The following is a 25,861-nucleotide window of genomic DNA, read 5'->3' as shown; positions in this document are numbered from 1 at the left end:
ACAATGATGTGGGAGATGCAAAGAAGACAAAAAATGAATATCCACAGTACAAACTCATATAAGGTATGCAATAAAAAAATTATACAAGTCTTTTTTTTAGATTAATTGAATAGAAAAAGTCTGATTGGGATTGACATATATACACTAATATGTATAAAATGGATAACTAATAAGAACCTGCTGTATAAAAAATAAAATAAAATAAAATTCAAAAAGAAAAAAAAAGTCTGGCCATCTAGATTCTTGGAAAAATTAAATCTTCTTATCAGAATTCAACTCAACATTGAACACCTATTATGTGCAAGCTACTATATAGGGGCTATTGAAGACAGGAGAAAAAATTAAAAGTCCCTTACCTCCAACTAACCAATACATAAAAAGAAAAAAAAAATAATTCCTGCAGTAGAAATACAAAAGTATCATGAGACTAGAGTACAGGCTCTCCATAATCCTGAGCCTAACATTTAAGGTCACAATCTACCTTTCAGCCAGATCTCACACTATAGATAAACAATGCTCCAGTCATTCCAAACCACTTTTGCCAAACATATGAAGCATTGTATGCTTCTGTGCTTTTGCTCACGCCATTCCTTCAGGCTAGAGTTCCTTTACTCCTACTGAGGTTATTATTCATCCTCAAGACCAAATTCCATTCCATTTGCTTCACAAAGCCTTTCTCACACCAAGCTGGAATTAAGGGAGGTGACTAAAACAACAACAAATGATACCAGGAAACAAACAGAAAGAAGGAAAGGAATGCAAAATCTGTACCAGAGGAGCTAGAAGGTAACTATAAGACTAAACATTCGTCAGAATCTTCTAGAAAAACATCATCCCATGCTACAAGAGAAAATGAACAAGTCTAACAAGGTCTGGAATGACGAATCCAAGAGGTAAGAGAAAGCTGTCAAGATTATGGGATAATAAAAGTGACAAAAAACCCAGCAGCAGAAATCTGAGAAATGTATCTAGGGATTATGAAACCTAAGGCCTTAAAGCCACAGTTGGTATTTTCATCTATTATTCCAACAGGACTAAGAAGTATATGGAAAGTTAACCATTGGTTACACGGATGGCATCAAAGAACAGAATTTAGGACTTCCCTGGTGGCGCAGTGGTTAAGAATCCACCTGCCAATGCAGGGGACACGAGTTCAATCCCTGGTCCGGGAAGATCCCACATGCCGCGGAGCAACTAAGCCACAACAACTGAGCCTGTGCTCTAGAGCACGTGAGCCACAACTACTGAGCCCACGTGCCGCAACTACTGAAGCCCACGCACCTAGAGCCCGTGCTCCGCAACAAGAAGCCATTGCAATGAGAAGCCCACGCACCACAACAAAGAGTAGCCCCCGCTCACCGCAACTAGAGAAAGCCCGCACGCAGCAACGAAGACCCAATGCAGTCAAAAAAGAAAAAAAGAACAGAATTTAGTTTTTTACAATCTTAAGACACTGCAAAGATTAAGCACTTTACCAGAGGGCACCTGATTAAGTCTGGAAGAATGCCTTTGCCCAGAAACTGGCTTATGTCATCAGAAGTTCTCAACAGAAGGGTCCTGAACTAAAAATGGAAGGGTAGAAGAAACAATGTAAACTGATACTATAACGCATCATTCATTCAACAAACACTGACTGACCATCTATTTCCTAGGTGCCAGGCCGAAGTATAACACTGGGGATACAGCAATCAACAAAATACACAAATCCCTGCTCATGGAGATTATGGAATGAGAAAGCCAATAAAAATACATTAATGGGGGCTTCCCTGGTGGCGCAGTGGTTGGAAGTCCGCCTGCCAATGCAGGGGACACGGGTTCGTGCCCTGGTCCGGGAGGATCCTGCATGCCGCGGAGCGGCTGGGCCTGTGGGCCATGGGCGCTGGGCCTGCGCGTCCGGAGCCTGTGCTCCGCGGTGGGAGGGGCCCCAGCAGTGAGAGGCCCGCATACCGCAAAAAAAAAAAAAAAAAAAAAAAAAAAAAAAAATACATTAATGATTTCAGGTGATGATCAGCTTAAAGAAAAATAGAGCCAAGTAAAGAAAAAAAATGACACAGCTGGGCTGGAAGGACTGTTTCCGAACCAAGGGAGCAAGTCTGGCAGATCTGAGGGTAGAGCCAGAAAAGAGGGAGGGCCTGACAAGGACAAGCCTGCAAACAGGAACTGGGCCAAAACATAATGAATTAAAACAATGATAAGAAGGGAGGAGAAGAGGTAGGCAGAACCAGATAAAGGTAGAGAGGAAGTCTGGATATCATATTTAAGTGTGCTGGAAGTTACTGGAGGGCTCCAAGCTCAGAGAGATGGGATCTGAGTTGCTTTTTGATTACTGAGGCTGCTGTGTGGAGAAAGGACTACAGGCACCAAGCACAAGATGCTAACTCGGAAAGGGTGGTGGCAGCAAAGTTGGCACATGTCTGATACGATATGTAAATAAAGAGCCTAGGTGAGAAAAGCCAAGAAGCAAACCAATTTATGCCACAAAATGCCCCCAAACTTCAGGAATTAGTGGTATGTGTTATCTCTGGAACTAGAGGTGACAGTGGAACTACAGATGGGAGGATTCATGAAAGGCTGTTTAAGAGCTGTGAGACTCTCTGTGCAGGTAGGCAACTAACTGTCCCTCCTCTACCCAGAAAAGTTGCAGACATGGGGGCAGAAAACAAAAGGAATAAGTGCAAGTGTACACAGTAAATACTGAGACCAACTTCCACTCCAGTGTTCTTTCCCTGCTTGGGTCCCAGAACTCTGGCAGCCAGATTAATACCCACCAGGAGGCTAGATGAGACTTCTCTGGGGAAACCTGACCAGCCTAAGAGAAAAGACCAAAAGATAGCTACCCTGGGTGTTTCCCAAGGAAACTGGCCAGCCAGACCACCCTACAGTGAACCCCATAGTCAACAATCCCATCCCCAAATGAATACAGTGCTTTTTAGCAACATTTGAAGCCCAACACTTAAATAATGAGCAGATAGCTAAGGATCACCAGACATTTAAGAAAATCTTTAACATGAATGCAGAGACAAACAGAAGAAACTAAGTTGGAAGAAACAGATGATGCAGACACGGAGAGAAGAGAACTTAAAACAAATGCACACATATAGCACAGAGAGAGAAGAACAGATGGTGCAAAAATAAAAAAAGAATATTGAAGAGAACAATGTAAAATACCATACGAAATTAAGAACTCAGCAGAAAGAAAAATGTAATAGAAGGACGAAGATAAATTGAGGAAATCTGATTGAATATGGATTAGAAGACAGGAGTTCAGAAATGAAAGAAAAGATAAGAAAATTAAGGAACAGGGGAAACATCGGAAGGAATAAAAGAAGAATTCAGGAAGAAATTTCCCAACTGCAAAACGTAAATTTCCAGATTGAAAGACCCCACAGTGTCCAGCATAACGGATTAAAACAGATCCACAAAAGGCACGTCACTGAAAAATGTCAGAACATGGGTCACAAGGAAGATCCTAAATGGTTCCAGAGAGAATTAAACATGTTTAATACAAAAAAAAAAGGCAAGAATCAGAATGGCATCAGACTTCAACTGCCACCCTAGCAGAAAGAAGACAAAGGAAAAACTCATTTTAAATTCTAAGAGGAAATAATTTCCAATCTAGAATTCTAAAACCAGCCAAATATTAAATATGTATGAAGTAAGAATAAAAATATGCAAGGTATCAAAAAAATTGCATGTATCCTTTCTCAGGAACCTACTAAAGGAGGTATTTTACCAAATTAAGGGAATAAACCAAGAAAGAAAACACCAGGACAGGAACACTGATGAAAGAAATCAAAGGCTAAATAAATGGAGAAGGACACCACATTCACAGATTGGAAGACTCAATATTATTTGACAAATTCTTTCCTAATTGATCTACAGTTTCAACGCAAGCCAAATCAAAATCCCAGCAGGATTTTTTGGGGTAGATATTGATAAATTGATTTTAAAATGTATTAAGGAAAGGCAGAAGAACTAGAATAGCCAAAATAGTTTTTTAAAAAGATAAAAGTTAGATTCACACCACCTGATTTCAATATATACTATAAAGCTACCATAATCAAGACCATGTGGTATTAGTTAAGACAAACAGATCAATGAAAGTTCAGAAATAGGGACTTCCTTGGCAGTCCAGTGGTTAAGACTCCTTGATCCCAATGTAGGGGGCACGGGTTCAATCCCTGGTCAGAAAACTAAGATCCCACATGACACACGGCACAGCCAAAAAAAAAAAAAAGAGAGACCCACACATATATGGTTGATATTTAGAAAAGGTACAAAGGCAATTCAATGTAAAAAGTATAACCTTTTCACCAAACTGTGAAACTGGAATAATTAGACAACCATATGCAGACAAAAAACAAGATCCCAACCTATACCTCAAACCTTATCCAAAAATGAACTCATAATGGATTCTATACCTAAGTGTCAAATGTGAAAATAGAATATTGTAGGGCAGTGTGTCACCTTGCTGCTTAGCTGGGGAAGTGATCTGAGGGTCTGCTTACTCCAGTTACAGACTATCAGTCAGTTCTGCGGTTTTTCAGCCTCTCTTCTTACCCGTGCCCTCAGAGATCCCTGGGCCTTAGATTCCTGGTGTTCTGGGTCTGTATTTATGCTCTGCCAAGGAGTTTGGGGAAGGAGCAGAGATAAGTGCCTGTGTTCAATCCACCAAGTTGACTAGATTCATTGGTCTCATTCCAAACACATGTTTTGAACTTGCAAGACCGTCGAGTTTGAAGGCAGAATACAAGTTTTCTTCCTCCAATTCTATTTCACCGTTTTTTCTTCCTTCCTTTCCTTCCTTTATTTTCCTTACACAGAGTTGTAAAATAAAGAAAGCTACATAGCCATTTTTTTAAAAAAAATAGTTTTCTAGGGGCTTCCCTGGTGGCACAGTGGTTAAGAATGTGCCTGCCATTGCAGGGGACATGGGTTCGATCCCTGGTCTGGGAAGATCCCACATGCCGCTGCCACAAAGCAACTAAGCCCATGCGCCACAACTACTGAGCCTGCACTCTAGAGCCCGCAAGCCATAACTACTGAGCCCACATGACACAACTACTGAAGCCTGTGCGCTCTAGGGCCCACATGCCACAACTACTGAGCCCACGTGCCACTACTGCTGCAGCCCGCACACCTAGAGCCTGGGCTCCGCAACAGAAGCCACCGCAATGAGAAGCCCGTGCAACAACAAAGAGTAGCCCCCGCTCGCCGCAACTCAAGAAAGCCTGCGTGCAGCAACAAAGACCCAACGCAGCCAAAAATAAAAGTTTTTTTAAGTACATGGGTTCCAGATAATCAGGACACCAGCACAAGAAAGACAAAGGAAATCCTTGGTATGATGTGAAGAGAGATCTCAAACTGATAACTTTGAAGCAGGTCTGAGAAGTGGCCAGCCCAGATTGGAGCTATAGGAAAGGTCTCATCAGGAAACTGAAATTGAAAGATTATCTAAAGCATCTGTGCTGACTCAAAGAAATTCACACAACCGGGCAAGAATGTAGAGGTCAATTAGTCCTCAATAAGTACACAGAAAACTAGGTAAACAGCAACACAAGACAATTATCATCTCCAAGAGCAACACAGGATTATGGAGGAATGATGAAATACTACATGACTCAGCTGTGAAGAGCATTTACATAGTCATAATGGAAAGACTGAACATCAATCCAAACAAAACTGTGATTATCTCTGCAGTAGGAAAAGGGAGACTGAAAACATGTACATGGAATCAGGGCAAAGAATCATTTGGAAGAGAGCACAATCTTCATCTTCCATAGTGGAGGCCAAAATAATGCTGAAAACTGAAGAATCAGGTGGTAGCAATATAAGCATGTTAGAGATACAGAGGGAAATAGCAAAAGATTTAGTTCAAAGAGTTAAAAGTGATAGCCTCAGGACATCAGAAAATGGGGGAAAGGCTTTAAAAAAAAAATAACAATCCTGCTACTAATGTTTGACTCTTTAAAAATATATGCATGGGGGGCAACCCTGGTGGCGCAGTGGTTGAGGGTCCGCCTGCCGATGCAGGGGACACGGGTTTGTGCCCCGGTCCGGGAAGATCCCACACGCCGCAGAGCGGCTGGGCCCGTGAGCCATGGCCGCTGAGCCTGCGCGTCCGGAGCCTGTGCTCCGCCACGGGAGAGGTCACAACAGTGAGAGGCCCGCGTACCGGACAAGAAAAGAAAAGGAAAAAAAAAAAAAAAAAAAAAAAAAAAAAATATATATATATATATATATATATGCATGGGGTTTCCCTGGTGGCGCAGTGGTTGAGTATCTGCCTGCCAATGCAGGGTACACGGGTTCGAGCCCTGGTCTGGGAAGATCCCACATGCCGCGGAGCAACTGGGCCCGTGAGCCACAATTGCTGAGCCTGCGCATCTGGAGCCTGTGCTCCGCAACAAGAGAGGCCGCGATAGTGAGAGGCCCGCGCACCGCAATGAAGAGTGGCCCCCGCTTGCCGCAACTAGAGAAAGCCCTCGCACAGAAACAAAGACGCAACACAGCCAAAAATAAATAAATAAATAAAATTAAAATAAATAAAAATATATGCATGTACAGCTTTGATAAAAATAAAAATTAAATAAACTTTAAAAAATTAAAGCCTAAGAAGAAAAATAAGGGGAGGGGCAGAATAGTATAGGATCTGGAATCATGACTATTAGAAATGGTTATATAAACTAAGGGTTTTTAAGTTTAAATGTACACACACACACACGCAACTTGGCACACATTAAGGCTGATTTCAGTTGTTTTACCTTCAGTTGTTCAGTTATTCTATATATCTAGTGGGTGCAGAATCAGAACCAACAATAAAGTTACATGGACAGTGAGGTCAGCTGTGCAAAGAAGAAATTTCTCATCACTACCTCAAAGTAGAGTTAACTGTCTCAGGAAGCAGTGAGTTCTCCGCTGACGGAGGTATTTAAGCAGAGCCTGAACAAAACCACTCAGTGGACGTCATACCCTTGTAGGCTGGAATATAGGCCTCTAAGTCCCCACCAGCTGGGGGATTCTGTAAAAGGATTCCAGGTACTCATCTCCTTTGAATTAGTACCTTCTGAAGTGGGACTAGAAACACTGGTAGGTGAAGCAGCAGAGGTACTTAGGACACATTACAAATCAGGGACTTCCCTGGTGGTGCAGTGGTTAAGAATCTGCCTGCCAATGCAGGGGACAGTGGAACGAGCCCTGATCCGGGAAGATCCCATATGCCATGGAGCAACTAAGCCCGTGCGTCACGACTACTGAGCCCGTGCTCAAGAGCCCGCCAGTCGCAACTACTGAGCCCGCATGCTGCAACTACTGAAGCCGGCGTGCCTAGAGCCCATGCTCCACAACAAGAGAAGCCACCGCAATGAGAAGCCCGCGCACCGCAATGAAGTACAGTCTCCGCTCGCCACAACTGGAGAAAGCCCATACACAGCAACAAAGACCCAATGCAGCCAACGATAAATAATAAATAAGTTAATTAATTAAAAATATATTTTGGAGCAGATGAGATATAAAAAAAAGAGTAGAAGAGAAAATGCATGTCTGAGTGGGAGAAAGCTGGAAGAGAAACAAGCCATGGTGTGATGGGTGTTAAGAAATGAAGAATCCACTCTGGGTCCTGTGGTTTAATGGCGGTGGGACATTAAACAGGTCACAGTGCCCAGTTAGGTAAGAGACCTTAGGGCCATGGCAAGAGCACCTGGGCTTCCTGGCAGAGTGAAAGGGCAGAGACCTGCGGTTCAGTCACTAGATGCAGACGAGCTGCAAGAGAGCCACCTGAGATTAGAGAACAACAGCAAAGGGACACTTGATTTGTTCTACTTTAAATAAAGTTCCTAGAACCTAGTGCTATCAAAGAAAAAAAAAAATCACACCTCAGCTTCAACGTTGGTCATTTCAACGTGGAAATTAAAATATTAAACACATTATAGGTCCCATCTTTTTTACGGGACCACCTCAAGAGTGTGACTTGTCCACAGGCTTCAGGGAAGCTTTATGTTATTTTCTACTCAAGGCCAGTATTTTTTCTTTCACTCTGTCTAATAAAATACTGTCATGACTACAGAGACAATAAATTTATCCCAAAGTTTACTAAACTCCATCCTTACCAGTTAAGAGCTGACATGGATCATACTTTAAAAAATGTCTACGTTCCCTCAGGACACTTTTGTAGTTCTAGTTCTTAGTTTTAAAACTTAGTTTGGAATCTACCAAGAAATTGTCAGTTATCAATTAAATACTGAAATTATCAGTATTTAATTAAGAAATTTAATTAAGAAATTATCAGTATTATGGGGTATTACTGTGTACCCCGTAAACTGTGTGACTTTTGGCTACTTAGGAAACAGACCCAGGTGAGCCCCAACACTCTGTGGATGCCCCTCCACCTTCCCTCCGTTAACTGACTGCACACTTCTAGACGGAAAGTCTCCTTCTTGGTTGAATCCAGTACTTAGCACCCTAAGCAGCGTACTGGTCAATAAATGCTGAACCGAACCAAAGCATGTGAGTAGCCTGGAATTTCCTCTTTATTCTACTAACATTCTTGATTTTCTTTTTTTCTTTTCAGTGCCTTCCCCTCACCCTGAGTACCAGTCACAGGCACGGGTCACTGCTGCAGGCTGCTCTTCACCCTTCTGGCCGCACTTTGAACAAAATAAGCAGGATTTGTAGCTCTACCCACACTGCTCCCAGGCAGGCATGAGAAGATGGGCCAGAAGAGCTTTCACTGTACATCCTGTACTGTGGGCCAGTAAAAAAAAAAAAAAAAAAAGAAGGGGGGCACAGGTGGCAGCAGGAAATGTAAGCCTCTGTTCTTACAAATCTATTGACCACGTCTGATGAGGCCCACTGGTCTCTAGCTTATGATGTGCTCTTTTTTTTCGTGACTGGCTAGTATTAATGTCTTACCAAGACTTCATTATAATGTGGGAACCCATGCTAACAAGTTCAGGTTCAAAATCACCAGAATTAACTTAAAACATTTCAAATAGTGGCTTAATTTTCAGGTTCATTCCCATTTCCTTCCATTGACAGGTTACCTTTGTTTTAATAGTAATTTTGACAAGAATCATTAGCATCATCAACTAAAATTCTAGTCTCTGAATACCCCATGCCCCCACCACATATATTCAATAAACATTTATTTGGGATCTATTATTTGAGTAGCCCCTGTAATATCACCTCTGTCCTGGATTCTTCCTCTAACAAGACAGTCAGCCTTTGATGGGCAGGTGCCATCTGCAGATGTCCATGTGGAATGCTGAGCAATAACTACAACTACGCCTGTAGTCTCTACCGCAGACCCCAGGCAAAAGGAGAAGAAGACCCCAAGCGCAGATGGCTGGTTCCCTCTCTAGCTGTTGGCCCAGCTGGCCTCACAGCAGTTCTATTCTGAAGTTCCAAAGTTGAAGGATCCTTTTGTAAACCCTTAACCTTCCCAACTTCTTGGAAATCTCAAACTACAAATCTGAGAAATTATTCACATGAAACGCTTTTACATTTTCCTAATATACTTGAGGGACTTGATACTCATCTACATTATTTTGCCAGTACTGGAAAGAACATGTTGAAGTTTGTGATGTGCTGAAACTCAGCTTCAAATCTGCTAATCGCTTCCGACTAAGGGTTACCTGATGAACAACATTCTTGCTACCACACTCACTTTTGTTCTCACTTGAGGAAATTGAGAAGGAATGTTTCAAGCACTGTTTCTCAAAGTGTGTCCTGTAGGAGAACAGTTCCTCAAGATGCAATGAAAAACAATAAATTTTAAGGACAAATGAATTGACTGAAGGTCAATTAAGCCAAGTTAAACTGGTTTCAGGTGTGGGGATGTAGAGCTTTTAAACAGGCTGATAAGCACTGTGGCTCCACAAATTGGGGGAGTGGGGTGGGTATGGAATGCGCAGGAACTTCCCAAACTTTTCTGACCTCAGATCCCCTTCTTGGAGTACCGTCTTGTAGCCCTGGTGCTACAGGAGCACATACTTGGGGAAACCCTGCTTACGGTATTCTTATATAAATGGGATGGCATGTGGAGCACCACCTACAGAGCAGAGAGCCTAGTGAGCAGTAGGTTATGGGGAAATGTTCCTTCCCCCCAGGAGGCTCCCTACCCTGTCTGCTTGTCACTACCACAACAGAAACGTGTGTTTACACTTGGTCTTGGTTTACTTTCTCAGATTAAACTATAAACCTTTAAAAATTATCACCAAAACTAGAATTGCATCTAATTTTAAAATGAAGTATCTTATTAAAATATTATTTCCATATCTTCATAACTGAAATCTACTTCTACCACCAATGTCCATTCCGAAATGTTTTTCTTGATGTAAAAGTAGGGCTAGTTTCAAAATATATTTAATATGCTAGACTTTAAAACTTGATGTTTTCAGAACTGTCTTCCAACACTTGAAGTTTTTAGAATTTATGAAAATACAAAATCACATGCAAAATCAGTTTGAAAACAACTGAGGTTTTAAAGTGCAGTTTGGTTCAAACAAACAAAAAAAAAACTCCAGCTTTGCTCCAGTGGTAAAAATCTCTGCCTTTGTAATTTGATCCCCATGTGCATGCAAATCATTTGTGCCACAGTCTTCCAACTTCACCATGGCCATTTTCTTCACCCTTTCCTTTCTTACTGCTCTCCTGAGCCTTACTGATACTATTAAATAACGTTAGTATCAATTACATTAACCCTTTCAGAGGCCATGGGTCTCCAAAGACTAAATATATAAATATATATTCCTTATTAAAACTGTATTCTTGAGAATCTGAGTTATGGGGAAAGGACAGAATTGTGGTCACTTTTAGCAAACTTACTGCCATGATAGACTTGTTCAGACATAAGTTCTTAGAAGAAAATGCAGAAGGGCCCAGGAGGAAATGCACAGCAGTTAAGGGTCCCAGGAGTCTTCAGTTTATAACCACCGCTTATACAGACCCTGCTGCAAATTCTTACATTCTTATCTCTGGTTTAGGGTGCACTGACTGAAAACCAACACCCACCCCACCCAAACACACATACACTTTAAAGCCAGAGTAAATAGTACACACAGTCTCTGAATTTCAGTGACAGAAACGTGGTATCTAGGCTACATTTAATATACTATTTAAATATAGCTCTCAGTACAGCAGAAGGAAGGGAATGCAGTGCAGCAGGAAACGCACATTTTGAACTACTCCAGGCTTTACACTACTTTGGGGGCCTTGGGGCAAGCTGCCCAAGCTTCTGCGCCTCAGATTCTCTTTTTTTTTTTCAACTGAAGTATAGTTGATTTACAATGTTATGTCAGTTTCAGGTGTACAGCAAAGTGATGCAGAACACATATATATATTCTTTTTCAGATCCTTTTCCATTATAGGTTACAAGATATTAAATATAGTTCGCTGTGCTATACAGTAGGTCCTTGTTAATATATCTTATTTATAGTCGTGTGTATATGTTAATACCATACTCCTAATTTATCCCCTCCCCCTTTTCCCTTTGGTAACCATAAATTTATTTTCTATGTCTGTGAGTTTATTTCTGGTTTGTAAATAAGTTCATTTGTATCACTTTTTTTCTAGATTCCACATATAAGTGATATAATGATATTTGTCTTTCTGTCTGATTACTTCACCTAATATGATAATCTCTAGGTCCATCCATGTTGCAGCAAATAGAGCCTCAGTTTTTTTGTTTTTTGTTTTTTTTTTCTTTTTTGGCCACACTGTGGAATCATAGGGATTCCACAGGGATTGAACCCGGGCTCCAGGCAGTGGAAGCACCGAGTCCTAACCACTGGACTGCCAGGGAATTCCCAAGCCTTAGTTTTTTAATCAGTAAAATGGGGCTAACACTGATACCCATCTCAGAGTTGCAAGAATCAAATGAAATTTATTCTATGAGGGCAGACAACTAGGGAATGAAAGCAGGGAAAACCCAGTGGTCTGCTCTCATATTCCATGCCCTTTCCTTCCCCTGGGAGACCACACATCCTTACAGCATCTCCTTTATGCATATGACTTAGAACATTTTCTGAAATCCAGTTCTGGATCTTCAACTGCCTATGGGAAATTGCTACATAGAGTATTAATATCATCTCAAACTCAGTTCACACAAAATTAAATTCATCTTCCCCTCCCCATATTCTAGTCTCCATCTCAACTCCCATGTCTGTCAATTATAATACCCTTCTTCCATTATACAGTATTCTAAACCGGTTTTATCCCTCTCCGTTATCCCACATATCCAGATTAAGTCAGGAGAATCTGTCCTATTTCAATTCTATAATGTCTCTTCTGTTTACCATTTACACTGTTGGTTCAAGTTACTGAACGGTTTCCAGGGTGGCCTGTTTCCCTTTCTCTGGCTTCAGGCATAGGCAAGGCTCCGATTACTCCTTACACAGCTCTGAAAAACCCTCCATGGCTGCCCATTTCTCTCCCCTTGGAATAGTAGTCTTCCCTACATGTTACATTTCTCTTTATTCTGGCAAGGTCTCCTTTCCAAATGGACACGCAGTCAGTTAAAGGCTTCCTTGCCTTTGTTCGAGCTATTCCTTTCACTGAAATGTCCTCTCTTGTCCCTGCTTTATACTAAAATCTGTCTATCCTCCCACATTTTCTAAACCCATCCTTCAAAGCCAAATCAAGGATGATTTTCAGGAAGCCCACTCTCCAACTAGTCCATCCTTTCTTAACTTCTCCAGTGAACTCCTAACCATCCAATTTAGCCTCTCCTTATTGCTGTTCATTTCACCCTTAACACTCATCTTCCAGACACAGTTTAAAATTTTTGGAAGTCGAGGTCCCTTTTCCAAAACCCAAACACAGGATTTTTTTAGGGGGGTATTAATGGGTAGGAGAACATCTAAGAGCCTTAGTTTACATTAATATCATAATGTCTAAGATATTTTCATGGGGTGTGCAGTTTGCTACAAGCCTGTGAGATAGGTGTTATTATTGTTCCCATTTTACAGCTGGGGAAAATGAGGCACAAAATGTTAAAGAATTTGAAACCCACAGCCAACATCGTCCTCAATGATGAAAAACTGAAACCATTTCCACTAAGATCAGGAACAAGACAAGGTTGCCCACTCTCACCACTCTTATTCAACATAGTTTCGGAAGTTTTAGCCACAGCAATCAGAGAAGAAATGGAAATAAAAGGAATCCAAATCGGAAAAGAAGAAGTAAAGCTGTCATTGTTTGCAGATGACATGATACTATACACAGAGAAACCTAAAGATGCTACCAGAAAACTACTAGAGCTAATCAATGAATTTGGTAAAGCAGCAGCATACAAAATTAACGCACAGAAATCTCTGGCATTCCTATACACTAATGATGAAAAACCTGAAAGTGAAATCAAGAAAACACTCCCATTTACCACTGCAACAAAAAGAATAAAATATCTAGGAACAAACCTAAGGAGACAAAAGACCTGTAGGCAGAAAATTATAAGACACTGATGAAAGAAATTAAAGATGATACAAATAGATGGAGAGATATACCATGTTCTTGGATTGGAAGAATCAACATTGTGAAAAATGACTCTACTACCCAAAGCAATCTACAGATTCAATGCAATCTCCATCAAACTACCACTGGCATTTTTCACAGAACTAGAACAAAAAATTTCACAATTTGTATGGAAACACAAAAGACCCTGAATAGCCAAAGCAATCTTGAGAACGAAAAACGGAGCTGGAGGAGTCAGGCTCCCTGACTTCAGAGTATACTACAAAGCTACAGTAATCAAGACAGTATGGTACTGGCACAGAAACAGAAATATAGATCAATGGAACAGGATAGAAAGCCCAGAGATAAACCCACGCACATATGGTCACCTTATCTTTGATAAAGGAGGCAGGAATGTACAGTGGAGAAAGGACAGCCTCTTCAATAAGTGGTGCTGGGAAAACTGGACGGCTACATGTAAAAGTATGAGATTAGACCACTCCCTAACACCATACACAAAAATAAGCTCAAAATGGATTAAAGACCTAAATGTAAGGCCAGAAACTATCAAACTCTTAGAGGAAAACATAGGCAGAACACTCTATGACATAAATCACGCAAGATCCTTTTTGACCCACCTCCTAGAGTAATGGAAATAAAGACAAAAATAAACAAATAGGACCTAATGAAACTTCAAAGCTTTTGCACAGCCAAGGAAACCATAAACAAGACCAAAAGACAACACTCAGAATGGGAGAAAATATTTGCAAATGAAGCAACTGACAAAGGATTAATCTCCAAAATTTACAAGCAGATCATGCAGCTCAATAACAAAAAAACAAACAACCCAATCCAAAAATGGGCAGAAGACCTAAATAAACATTTCTCCAAAGAAGATATACAGACTGCCAACAAACACATGAAAGAATGCTCAACATCATTAATCATTAGAGTAATGCAAATCAAAACTACAATGAGATATCATCTCACACCAGTCAGAATGGCCATCATCAAAAAATCTAGAAACAATAAATGCTGGAGAGGGTGTGGAGAAAAGGGAACACTCTTGTACTGCTGGTGGGAATGTGAATTGGTACAGCCACTATGGAGAACAGTATGAAGGTTCCTGAAAAAACTAAAAATAGAACTACCATATGACCCAGCAATCCCACTACTGGGCATATATCCTGAGAAAACCATAATTCAAAAAGAGTCATGTACCAAAATGTTCATTGCAGCTCTATTTACAATAGCCAGGAGATGGAAACAACCTAAGTGTCCATCAGCGGATGAATGGATAAAGATGTGGCACATATATACAACGGAATATTACTCAGCCATAAAAAGAAACGAAATTGAGCTATTTGTAATGAGGTGGATGGACCTAGAGTCTGTCATACAGAGTGAAGTAAGTCAAAAAGAGAAAGACAAATACCGTATGCTAACACATATATATGAAATTTAAGAGAAAAATAATGTCATGAAGAACCTAGGGGTAAGACAGGAATAAAGACACAGACCTACTAGAGAAATGTACTTGAGGATATGGGGAGGGGGAAGGGTAAGCTGGGACAAAGCGAGAGAGTGGCATGGACATATATACACTACCAAAGGTAAAATAGATAGCTAGTGGGAAGCAGCCGCATAGCACAGGGAGATCATCTCGGTGCTTTGTGACCACCTAGAGGGGTGGGATAGGGAGGGTGGGAGGGAGGGAGACGCAAGAGGGAAGAGATATGGGAACATATGTATATGTATAACTGATTCACTTTGTTATAAAGCAGAAACTAACACACCATGTGAAGCAATTATACTCCAATAAAGATGTAAACACACACACACACACACACAAAATGCTAGAGAATTTGGCCCAAATAACCCAGCTGGTGACAGAGCCATTCGGTCTGGCTATACAGCCCACACTCCTGCCAGTACAAGATGGTGTTTAATTCTCAGATTCTAATATCCTTTTAGAGCAGCAGTAGGGAAAGGATTTCTTTAAAGGATGGCAGAAGGCTACTTACCCATTAAGGGAGGATCATTTAGTTGGGTATGGTGAAGTGAGACACATATAGCAGACTAAATTCAACTGAATTTTATATTAAGAAAATTTTACATCAGCAATATTATGCTTAAACTATTTTGCTACTACAAATAATGCCACATGTAATGTCATCTAGCATTTAGTATACTTTTGGATTACTAAAGGGTGTCAACTTTTTTATGGCTTTCAATGTATGTCATCAAACAGTGTCCCAAGAGGGTCATACCATTTATTCAGCAAATCAATAAAGTATACTTGAGTTGAAACCACATGAGCAATTAATATTATTCTGTTAACTACCAAAGTTACAGACGAAAGTGGTGTCTATGTACCCTTAATTTGATTTGATTATTAGCAAGACTGAACATATTTACATATTAGTTTACTAATTCTCCTTCTGTAAAGAAGCAATTTTTATACTGTGAGAGCTCTTTACATCATAGAGGTATTCTAAATAATGATGTGAATCTTCAGTTTTACTATTGCTATACCAAAAAACAAAAACAAAAAAAACCAAAATTAAACAGGAGGAAAAAAGACACTCTCTTTCTCCTCTTCTATGCTAGTATATTCCACTTAGTATTACGGCCCCTTAAGTGCATCAGGTAGGGGTAGAAAGAAAAGGGACGAAAAAGAAAACTTTAGGGGAAAGGAGGGAAAAAGAAAGAAAAAATGAGTACCAATCGGACAGAGATAAACACACAAAGAAGTGAGAAGAGGTAGAAAAGGAAATTGAGAGCTTGAAAGGGAAGAGGTTATAGTAACCCCCAAGGTTCTCTTGGGTCTCCCTGGTTGTGGGAAAACTGATTACCTACTTAACCATTATTCCAACCTTAAATGCTCTTCTTTATCCAGAAGCTATGCTTCCCTCAGAATGGGAAAGAAGCAGTGGGGGTGGGGAAAAGAGAAAGACGGGGATTCAGCAGTGGCTAGAGCAGTAGCACTGGGGAAATAGGAAGATAACTGTGTGACTTTCAACTATGAACTGTGAGGTTTTATAATGGAGCTATAAACAAAATGTTAGGAAACACCATACAAGTGTGATCTTATAGGCAGAAGAAAATGACAAAACTATGTAAGCAGATACCATTGGCTGCCTACTCAGTCACCACTCTCCCCAACACCCCCAAGCCTTAGTGGCGGAGTCCTAATTTCGCTCTGGTATTGCTCCACCCTCCACTTGACTCAGAGGGAAATCCTGGTTAGTCTAATCCAATCAGAGTGCCCTTGCCTCCCCCTTGCTAGAGATTGTTTAGGGATGAGTATGCAGCCCTCCCTAACTCCTACTGAAAGAAAAAGCACTGGAGATTGGCAGATCGGCGTGAGTCTGTCAGAGTCACATCCATCTTGGGATCACAAGGGGAGCTAAGTGAGGGAAAAACTAACTTCCTTAAATGACAAAAAGAGACAACTCAGGTCCTTGTTGACATCATCAAGCCACTGAATTAACCAAGCTGGAAGTAAGTTTTCCTTAATGTATTAGCTATTTAGATTTAAGGTTTTTCATTTCTTAAAGCTGAATCATCCTTAAGTGATTCATAATGAAAAATCTTACTAGATCATTATCATTACCATTATCATAATGCTACCAAAAAAAAAAAGCAAACTTTAATACCTTCCCTGCTACTTGAACATCTTGAAGTAAACATATATTTTCAATTTTTCCATCTTTTTGCTGTTTTCCTTATTTTACATTATACAAATGTATCCAGAAATCAAACATGTCTGTTCAGCAATCTTCAGCGTATCTCGCAACCTTAAAAATTAGGATAAAAATAGCTTTTAATAGTTTCCTTACTAAATAAATGTCTAAATATTTGATTGCAGGATGTTATAGAGAGCAGCTAAAAAAAAGTAATATTATTAAAAAAAATTCCAGTAGTTTATCAACCAAATGTTTTTTTAAGTAAATCTTACTATACAGCTGATATGAAATCAGAGAGGAGTCCATCAGGGGAAAAAAAACACCCCCTAACTTACACCTCTACAAGTACACATGCGTCACACAGGAGACGTATACCTGCAACAGACAAGCTGCTTAAGACAGCTGCTAAAACTTCTATTGAGAATCTTCTTCGAAAGTATTTGTCCTTTTATGGAATTCCCTGGCGGTCCAGTGGTTAGGGCTCAGTGCTTTCACTGCCTGGGCCTGGGTTCAATCCCTGGTGGGGGAACTAGGATCCTGCAAGCCGCCAGGCACCGTCAAAAAAAAAAAAGTATTTGTCCTTTAAAAAAAATTTTTTTACACTGAAGCCCTTAGCTTCTTATTTTTCTTTTTAATTAATTTATTTATTTTTGGCTGTGTTGGGTCTTCGTTTCTGCACGCGGGCTTTCTCTAGTTGCGGCAAGTGGGGGCTACTCTTCGTTGCGGTGCGTGGGCTTCTCATTGCAGTGGCTTCTCTTTGTTGCGGAGCAGTCTCTAGGTGCACAGGCTTCAGTAGTTGTGGCACGTGGCTCGCGGGTTCTAGAGCGCAGGCTCAGTAGTTGTGGCACATGGGCTTAGTTGCTCCGTGGCATGTGGGATCTTCTGGGACCAGGGCTCGAACCCGTGTCCCCTGCATTGGCAGGCAGATTCTTAACCACTGCGCCACCAGGGAAGTCCCTAAAATTTTTTTATATTGAATTTTATTTATTTTTTTTATAAGTAACTACTTTTCGTTTTTTAAAAATTTCTTGCTTTTATTTTTTTGGCTGGGTCGGGTATTAGTTGTGGCACACAGGGTCTTTGTCAGTGTGCGGGCTTCCCTCTAGTTGCGGCGTGCGGGTTCTCTCTCTAGTTGTGGCGCACGGGCTCCAGAGCGTGTAGGCTCTGTAGTTTGCGGCACGTGGGCTCTCTCCTTAAGGCGCTCGAGCTCAGTAGTTGTGGCATGTGGGTTTAGTTGCCCCCCGGCATGTGGGATCTTAGTTCCCTGCAGGGATCGAACCCATGTCCCCTGCATTGGAAGGTGGATTCTTTACCAGTGAACCACCAGAGAAGTCCCTATATTGAATTTTAAAACATCAGAGTCACTACGGTTGGAGTTTATCCACATCCATCCATGAAAGGAAAGAGATTTGAACAAATTCACTAATTTGTTCCAATATTTCACAAGCACCTACCAGGTACCAGGTACCAACTAAGCACAGAGAATAACAGCAATGAACAATGCAGTCATGGTCCCTCTCCTCATCAACTCAGTCTAGACCAGGGGTTAGTAAACATTTTCCCTAAGAGCCACAGAATAAATGTTTACACTTGCAGGCCATAAGGTCTCTGTCACAACTAACCACTCAACTCTGCCACTGTAGCATAAAAGCAGCTATAGACAATGTATAAATGAATGCATGTGGTTTTATCAATAAAGCTTTATTTGTAGACAATGAAATTCAAATTTATATAATTTTTATGAAATAAATTTCTCATGTAAAATTCTTCTTTTGATTTTTTCCCCCCATTTAAATATATAGATACCATTTTTAGCATTCTTAGCTTGCAAGCCATACAAAAACAGGTAGCTGGCCAGATCTGGCCCATGGGCTGTAGTTTTGCCAACTCCTAGTCTAGACATTAACTGCATATTGCTTTAGGTGTTCGTAGGGAAAATACATAAGGCTGTGAGAACTTAATGAGGAGACATGGCCTGGTTTGAAGGATCAAGGAAGCCTTTTCCAAACAAGTGACTCTGAGGCTGAAACTTAAAGGATGAGTATCAGGCAGCCAAAGGCCAGGGAGAAAAGCAAAGAGCCTTCCCCAAAAGTGAAAAACATGTGCAAAAGCTCTAAAAGAAGAATACAGTCTCCTGAAGAATCTGTGAGGTTGGAGCGAGCACAGAGAGTAAGGAGCAGCATGGTACGAGAAGACAATGATGCTGAAGAGAGATGGAGACCAGCCCATGCAGCACTGTTGGCTAGGGTCAGTGATTCTGGTCTTTGTCCTAAGAGCAATCAGAAACCATTAAAGGGTTTCAAGTAGGTGGGGGACACAATCCCCACACAGCTTTGGATTTTTTTTAAAGAGATCACTAAGACTGCGGTGTGGAGAAAAATTAGAAGGAAGCATGAATGAATATGGGGAGATATGGAAGCAAGGTTCTGGCCAGAGATGACAGAAGCTTAAACTAGGGGGCTGGTAGTGGAGTTTAGAAGGCGAAAGAGGCAAGATATGGTGGCCAGGTATGGAATAATGAGAGGCAGGTTTCCTATGTGCCTCGGTTTTCCAGTTTCCACACCAGGATACTGGTATCATTCAGTGAACCAAAGATACTGAAAAAGATGTGTGTGTATGTGCCTACAAATTTTGAGTTCAGTTTTGACACGCTGAGTTTGAGTTGCCTACAAGACATTCTAGTGGAAGTGCTAAGTATAGCTCAGAGGCCAGGAAAAAATTGGTTTCAGTTCAGTAGTTCAGTTTCGGAATTGTCAGCATATGTACTGTAACTGAAACCAGAGAAGGAGATGGAATTATCTAAAGAAAGGGTGTGTAAGAGTGGGTTTTAACCTTGGCAGAACATGAAAATCACCAGGGGAACTTTAAAAAATACCCCTGGACCAATGACATCAGAACCTCCGAAAGGAGGACCCAGGAATCCGTGTTTTTACAAGTTCTCTAAGTGTTTCCTATGTGGAGCCAAGGTTACAAAGATAAGAAGACTTAAGACATTAAGAATTAATACTAACTATAGAAAGCTCAAGAGATTAAGTGACTAAGTAGGTTTCTAGTCCTAGCTACCTCATAATGTATCTCTCTGACCTTAGACTACTTCTTATCTCTACATTCTAGTTTAGCTCAATAGAAAAGAGAGATAGTAGGCCTAGTTTATCTCTAATAAAGATAAACTAGAGCTCCCCAAATCTGAGCCAAATTATGAAATTGAAATATTTACTTCTTCTTTTTTTTGGGGGGGGAGGGTTGGGGAGGAAGGAGACAGTAAAATAGCTACTAACCAATTACCTGTAATAGAATAGAGAATATATTTCTATAAATAAATGTCCTTCAAGCCAATAACATTTCTAAATGATAGGATTAACACATCAGATAGTATTTGGTAGTATTTGTTAAGCCTGGGAACTTTTTAACTGGACTAGTTTTGCTGTACCACATTATGTCGTTCTCCAGCTAGTAACTGCAGCAAGTTCAAAAAGGTATGACTTTAACTTGGACATTCCTTAATTCAAAATGTTATTGAGTGGACCTTTTCTAAAGATAAAATGAACTGCAATTTATGATATGGGAAGCATGTATGTGAACGCAGAAAGAAAAGCACAGGACTCACATTCAAAAGACCTGGGGTAAAGTTTGGATGGATCCCTTAGTAGCTCTGAGACTTCAGCCAAGTCTCAACTAATGTCCAAGTCTCAACTGCCTCCCCTGTAAAACGGAAGTAAAGTCAACTTCAGAGTTACTAGAGAAATTAAAACATGAAAATGGCTGTGAAAAATAGGTATACAAAAAGTCTCACCATTTTTACATTACTTTCCAGCCAATTTTAATATTTTTGACTTACATTATTTGGAGGAATGGATCTTCTAGGCTAATAGCATAGTATTCAGAAGAAGAAGAAAAAAATAAATTGTCTTCATGCTGTGTTTTTTTTATTCCAGTTAGAGCAGGTCTACTTCGCTAGACAGTCTTCAAATTTCATTTTTACCCTCTGACTTCAAAGTTCACAAAGCAGAAGGAGACTACAGTACTAATAAAATTCTGTTAAAGAACAGTTAACATTCTCAAAAGTTAACCAGTATTTGTGAACCACTTGATTGTTTTTCATTACTCCTGAGACAAGATATGAGAGCTAGGAAAACACACTTAAATACTTAGCTCTCAATTAGAAGACATGGGACGAGACCAGAGACAAGACCAATCTCTCCTAAAGCCAGAGAGATATGAGGGGCAGTTTGTTCAATTAGAAAGATTCCGCTCCATCCCTCTCACAATTTCTAAGGTTAGAACCAAAGGACACAGAACTTCAGAGCACTTGCGAAATCTCCTGGCCTCCAAAGAGCTGCTGTGAGAAATGATGATCTAGCCATTAACGACAAAGACTTTTGGCAATTTGCTAAGTAATCCTTCAAAAGCCTCCTTCATTCAAACTGGTTTGTCAATGGGAAAGAACATTTCATAAATCTGAAGATTTACAACTGAACTTTGAAGTTTAACATTACAAGAATAGAAATTATGTCAGGTTATAACAGAATAAACGAATTATGGAGAGTTGGGAATAAATTTTAAGAATCTTAGGGAGGATTAGTGCTGTAAAAAGAAACTCATGACTATCTCACTTTTATGTTCTCTTCAAAGAGATTTTTAGGCAAAGGCTATCATGTATTGGCTTGTGTTGAGCAATTACTAATATTAGCAAGTAACTTGTAGTGGCCACAAATAAAAAAAATAAGAGTTCTATAAGAGTTCTATAAGAGTTCTATAAATGTATCTAAGAGTTCTTAAGATTCTTAGAAACACATATCTGATACTGCATAAATAATTTTGCCAATAATTTCCTCCTTCAACAGTAAAATACAAGTAAGTATAGAATGTGATGCTTTTCTTTTATCTAAATCCAAAAACAGGATAATTATTTTGATGGCAAATTATGATAACCAGACACTGACAAGAAAATGAAAATAATACCAGAACAGACTACAAGAGATGAAGCAGTTTGGAAGTCAATAAACTCTTTTATGAGAGTCTACAACATAGCAAGAGACTATGAGGGAAAATAAATTATATGTATTTCAAAAGTGAATTCCTACTACAAAGAGGAAACACACTATATTTACATTGATAAAACCTGCCAGGGCTTGAAAGTTGCTGATGATACCACTGAGAAAAGCTAAACTGAACTGCAGATTACCTCAAAGCACATTGTTTTGATGTGCTGTGCAGGTTATCATTAGAGTTTGCAGACAAGCTCTTTTAAGATGTTATAGCCACTGCTCCAACTAAAAAATAAGCACTGAGCAGAGCACCAGGAGAAAAGAAAAAACCTGCTCAATTTTGCAAACTGATGGTACCACTGACAGAATAGGAAGGAATGTGGGAAAAGCAGGTGAATTTTAACTTAGTTGAAATTTGAGCTTTGAAGAGGGTGGCGTGGTGGCATTACTCAACCAGCTCATGGAAGTAAAACAGCACATAGTTCGGGGCTGGATTCATATTAAATGTTACTCGCCAGCCAAATGTTCAAATGTTCCAATCTGTGTATCTGTATTCTCTTCATTGACTACTGCTGAGCAACTTATTATGTACAAGGTATAGTGAGACACTGCAATGGATACAAACATGTGGAAAATAAAAACAGTTCCTATACTCAAGAAGTTTACAATTCAGTAGAAGGGATGAAAGAAACATTCTGCCTGAAAATACAATTGAGGCCTCTAAGAGAGGTTCAAAGTGATGTGGAGGTTCACATTTAGAGCAGATGTGCAGCTGCATCCCTGTTTTGTTTCAACACAACTCATACAGATACTATATTATCCTAACTGGTGATGCTACTGAAAGGAGCATTAAAATGCAGCAGATTGGTAACATTTCACAAAATAAGAATGATGCCAAAATCTCAAATAAGGAAAAAGAAAATGATGACCAGCTCTTTGGCACGAAACCTCAATGCTCCACTTACACTACAAGTCCCTAAAGCTGCTGGTGATTGGTTATAGGAATCCACAGAAAAAAAAATGCACCCTTCGGAGTGCATGACATGCATCTTGTCTGTAGAGCACAGCATGAAGGAAACAGTGGCTGCAAGAGGAGGAAGAAGAAAGGAAAATATATGGGACAGCATTCTGAAAAGTAAGATGTGGAGCTAGTCAAATGCAAGACCTGTTAAGCAGAGTTTTGGGCCAGCATCCATCCCTTCCAAATTTAATTGATTAAACACTGAACAAGCCATCCATAAACTATCCAATACCGTCTTAAAGGCATTCCATCTCCAAAAGAGGATGCAAAATAACCCAATTCTTAAAAGAAAGGCGACAGGAAAGATATCTTTTTGGTGAAAATAATATTTAAGTAAATATTAGACGAATAGCACCCAAGTAGATTCCTCCCTCTCCCCCAAAATCTCTGACCAGTTGAAAGGTACTGTGTGATTCCACACCTTTATCTGTTAATATGAAAACTGTGGTCTATCGACCTCTCCTTCCTAACACCACTACATATAGTTTTTCTCTGTTATTCTAACTGAACAGGAAGGTTTAACTAACTAAACCAGTCAGCCTGACTATGATCCTAATAGGAAAAGAAAAAAAAAATCAAAAAAAGAGTAAGCAAACACCCAAAAAAGAAGTAGACAAATAGGATGGATACTTAATAAAACATAAATGTCCTCCATTCATCTGCAATTCTAGTCATTTTCTAACAGATCTCAGATTTTCAGAACAAGTATGCAGGTTATTTAAAACTGAGTTATATATAGTCATTTAGAAGCAGCAAAACACTTCTGGCATTATCACAGATGCTAGATCTCTGAAGGAATTTTTTTTTCCAAACTAGCATTTTTCTTCACCAAGAACGGACCAGCCTTTATTTCTAAAAACAAGAGCCCTTGTATCCCCCCAAAAGAAACAAATCAAAGACCACAGTTACATTCTACACTAATGAAACTGTGAGATTACATCCCAGGCGTTGTCAGAGCCTATTTTTCATACACCACCACCAGACAGTTTGATGCAGTATTCCTGATTGCTTTTTATCGTATTTGTAAATACACTCACTAATCCACTAAATTAGGTAATTTACAAACAGGTCCTCTTAGTTATTAGCGGCCAGCAGTCGAGTCCTATTACGTTTGATCCTTATACAGTTGTCTAAACATTTCTATCCAGGTTAAGGGCTCGGATCGGCAAAAGAGAGGGAGGTTAGCGAAATCTGGATGGGGGCAGGGTAGAAGCTGGGAGAAATCTCTGCATCTCAGCCCTCAGCGACAACACTCAGCCAGTGCACACAGAAAAACTAAATTCGGCACCTCTTCCTCCTGTTACACTGGCAACAAAGAGGGAGTCTCCGTAACGATCCCGTCACCCACCAGGTGCCCAATCTCCTTCTCAGCCCAATCCCCGCGCTCCCGCAGGGGCCTCGGGGTGCGAAGAGGCCGCGGTGCCCGGGGTCAAGGCACAAAGGGGGGATGGGGTGGGAAGCGAGCGGCTAGAATCGGGGAAGCGGGTCGTAGAAGGGCTCCGGGATCCGCTTAAACACTTGAACCCGGACGGGGGGCGGCGGGCAAGAGAAAAGGGACAGAATATCTAAGAGCAGAAACAGTAATAAGGTGGGAGAGGGGTGAACAGCCCATACTGGGGGTACTCCCCCAGGGAGCACAGAAAATAGTCTGTGGATGGGGAGGGGGAAGACTCCAAGGAGGTAGGAAGAGAGGAACCAGGCCCGGAAGACGAGGGAAGGGGGTGCCACCAGGGGCAGAGAGCAGACGCCCTTATTGCCTCTACCTGCGGGCTGGCGGGACGGGCCGCTCAGGTGTTACTGGGAGGAGGCGGCCAAGTCGGCAAGGGGCTGGGCAGAGCTAGCGGCGCCCTGGGGGCCGCGCGGAGGTGCCTGCGAATCGGCAGCCCTGGGAGCCAGCGCGGGGGCATCTTCGGGACAGGGGGAGGCGGGAGAGGGAGGCGGGAGTGGGGGTCTCTGGAGTGCACGGTGGGTTGAGGGGACGCTCGCAGGTAGTGGGAGGCTGCGGGCGCCCGCGGCACGCGCGGGGAGGCATCCGGGCGGGCGGCCGGGAGGCGGGAGCCCCTCACCTGCGCGGCTGAGGAGGCGGAGTTGCAGCAGCCCATGGCGGGGCCGGAGGAGCCCGGAGGCGGCGCCGGGCGCGCAGCTACGCCCCGGAGCCCCTCGGCATGCGAGCCGGCGGGCGCCCGGGGAGGGCGCGGCCTGGCTCCGCACGGCTCGGCGGCGGCGGCGGCGGCGGCTCGGGCGGCGGCGGGTACTCAGGAGGCGGCGCGGCTCGGGGCGGGCGCCGACCACATCCCCCGGCGGCGGCGGTAGTGGCTGCGCGGCTCCCGCTCCGCTCCTGCTGCTGCAGCTGCTCCCCAGCGGAAAGGGGCGGGCGGCGGCGGCGGCGCCTCCCCCTGTCCCCCGCCTCCGGCCTCCCGCGCCCAGTCCCTCTCCGGCTCCCTCTCCCCGGCCGCCGCCTTCTCAGCGCCGCGCGCTTCTCCCATCAGACTCCCCGCCCCCAGTGCAGCGCCGCGCGGGCGGCCGGGCGAATGCGGCCAAAACGAGGCCGGGCCCTTCGGCGCGCGTCGGAACCTGCGCGGTGCCGAGCCAATTTAGCGGTGGCACCGAGGCAGAGCGCTACCTCGGTGCGAGAGGGCGCCTGAGGCTGGGGCGCCGGAGGGCTGGACAGGCTCGCAGCCGAAATGGGGCCGGGTTGCTTCCGGACCTGGGAGGCA

The 25,861-nt window shown here is 41.9% G+C and overlaps 1 protein-coding gene across 7 annotated transcripts in view; it reads right to left on the bottom strand.

Moving 5' to 3' along the window:
* SLC44A1 (solute carrier family 44 member 1) overlaps positions 1 to 25,388 on the bottom strand; it is a 221,834-nt gene extending 196,446 nt beyond the window's left edge. For all 7 annotated transcript variants that reach the window (XR_002179165.3, XR_012332617.1, XM_019948952.3 and 4 more), the window contains exon 1: positions 25,211 to 25,388. Coding sequence is in view for 5 of the 7 variants with exons in the window: in XM_019948952.3 (XP_019804511.1) it covers positions 25,211 to 25,246 (36 nt within the window). In the remaining 2 variants the exon portion in view is untranslated. The remainder of the gene's footprint in view (positions 1 to 25,210) is intronic.
* Positions 25,389 to 25,861: the final 473 nt, after the last annotated feature.

This window comes from Tursiops truncatus, chromosome 6 (genome assembly GCF_011762595.2).
Source record: "Tursiops truncatus isolate mTurTru1 chromosome 6, mTurTru1.mat.Y, whole genome shotgun sequence".
Lineage (NCBI taxonomy): Eukaryota > Metazoa > Chordata > Mammalia > Artiodactyla > Delphinidae > Tursiops > Tursiops truncatus.
The sequence above is the reverse complement of the archived record's forward strand: the minus strand, read 5'-3'. Positions and strand labels throughout refer to the sequence as shown.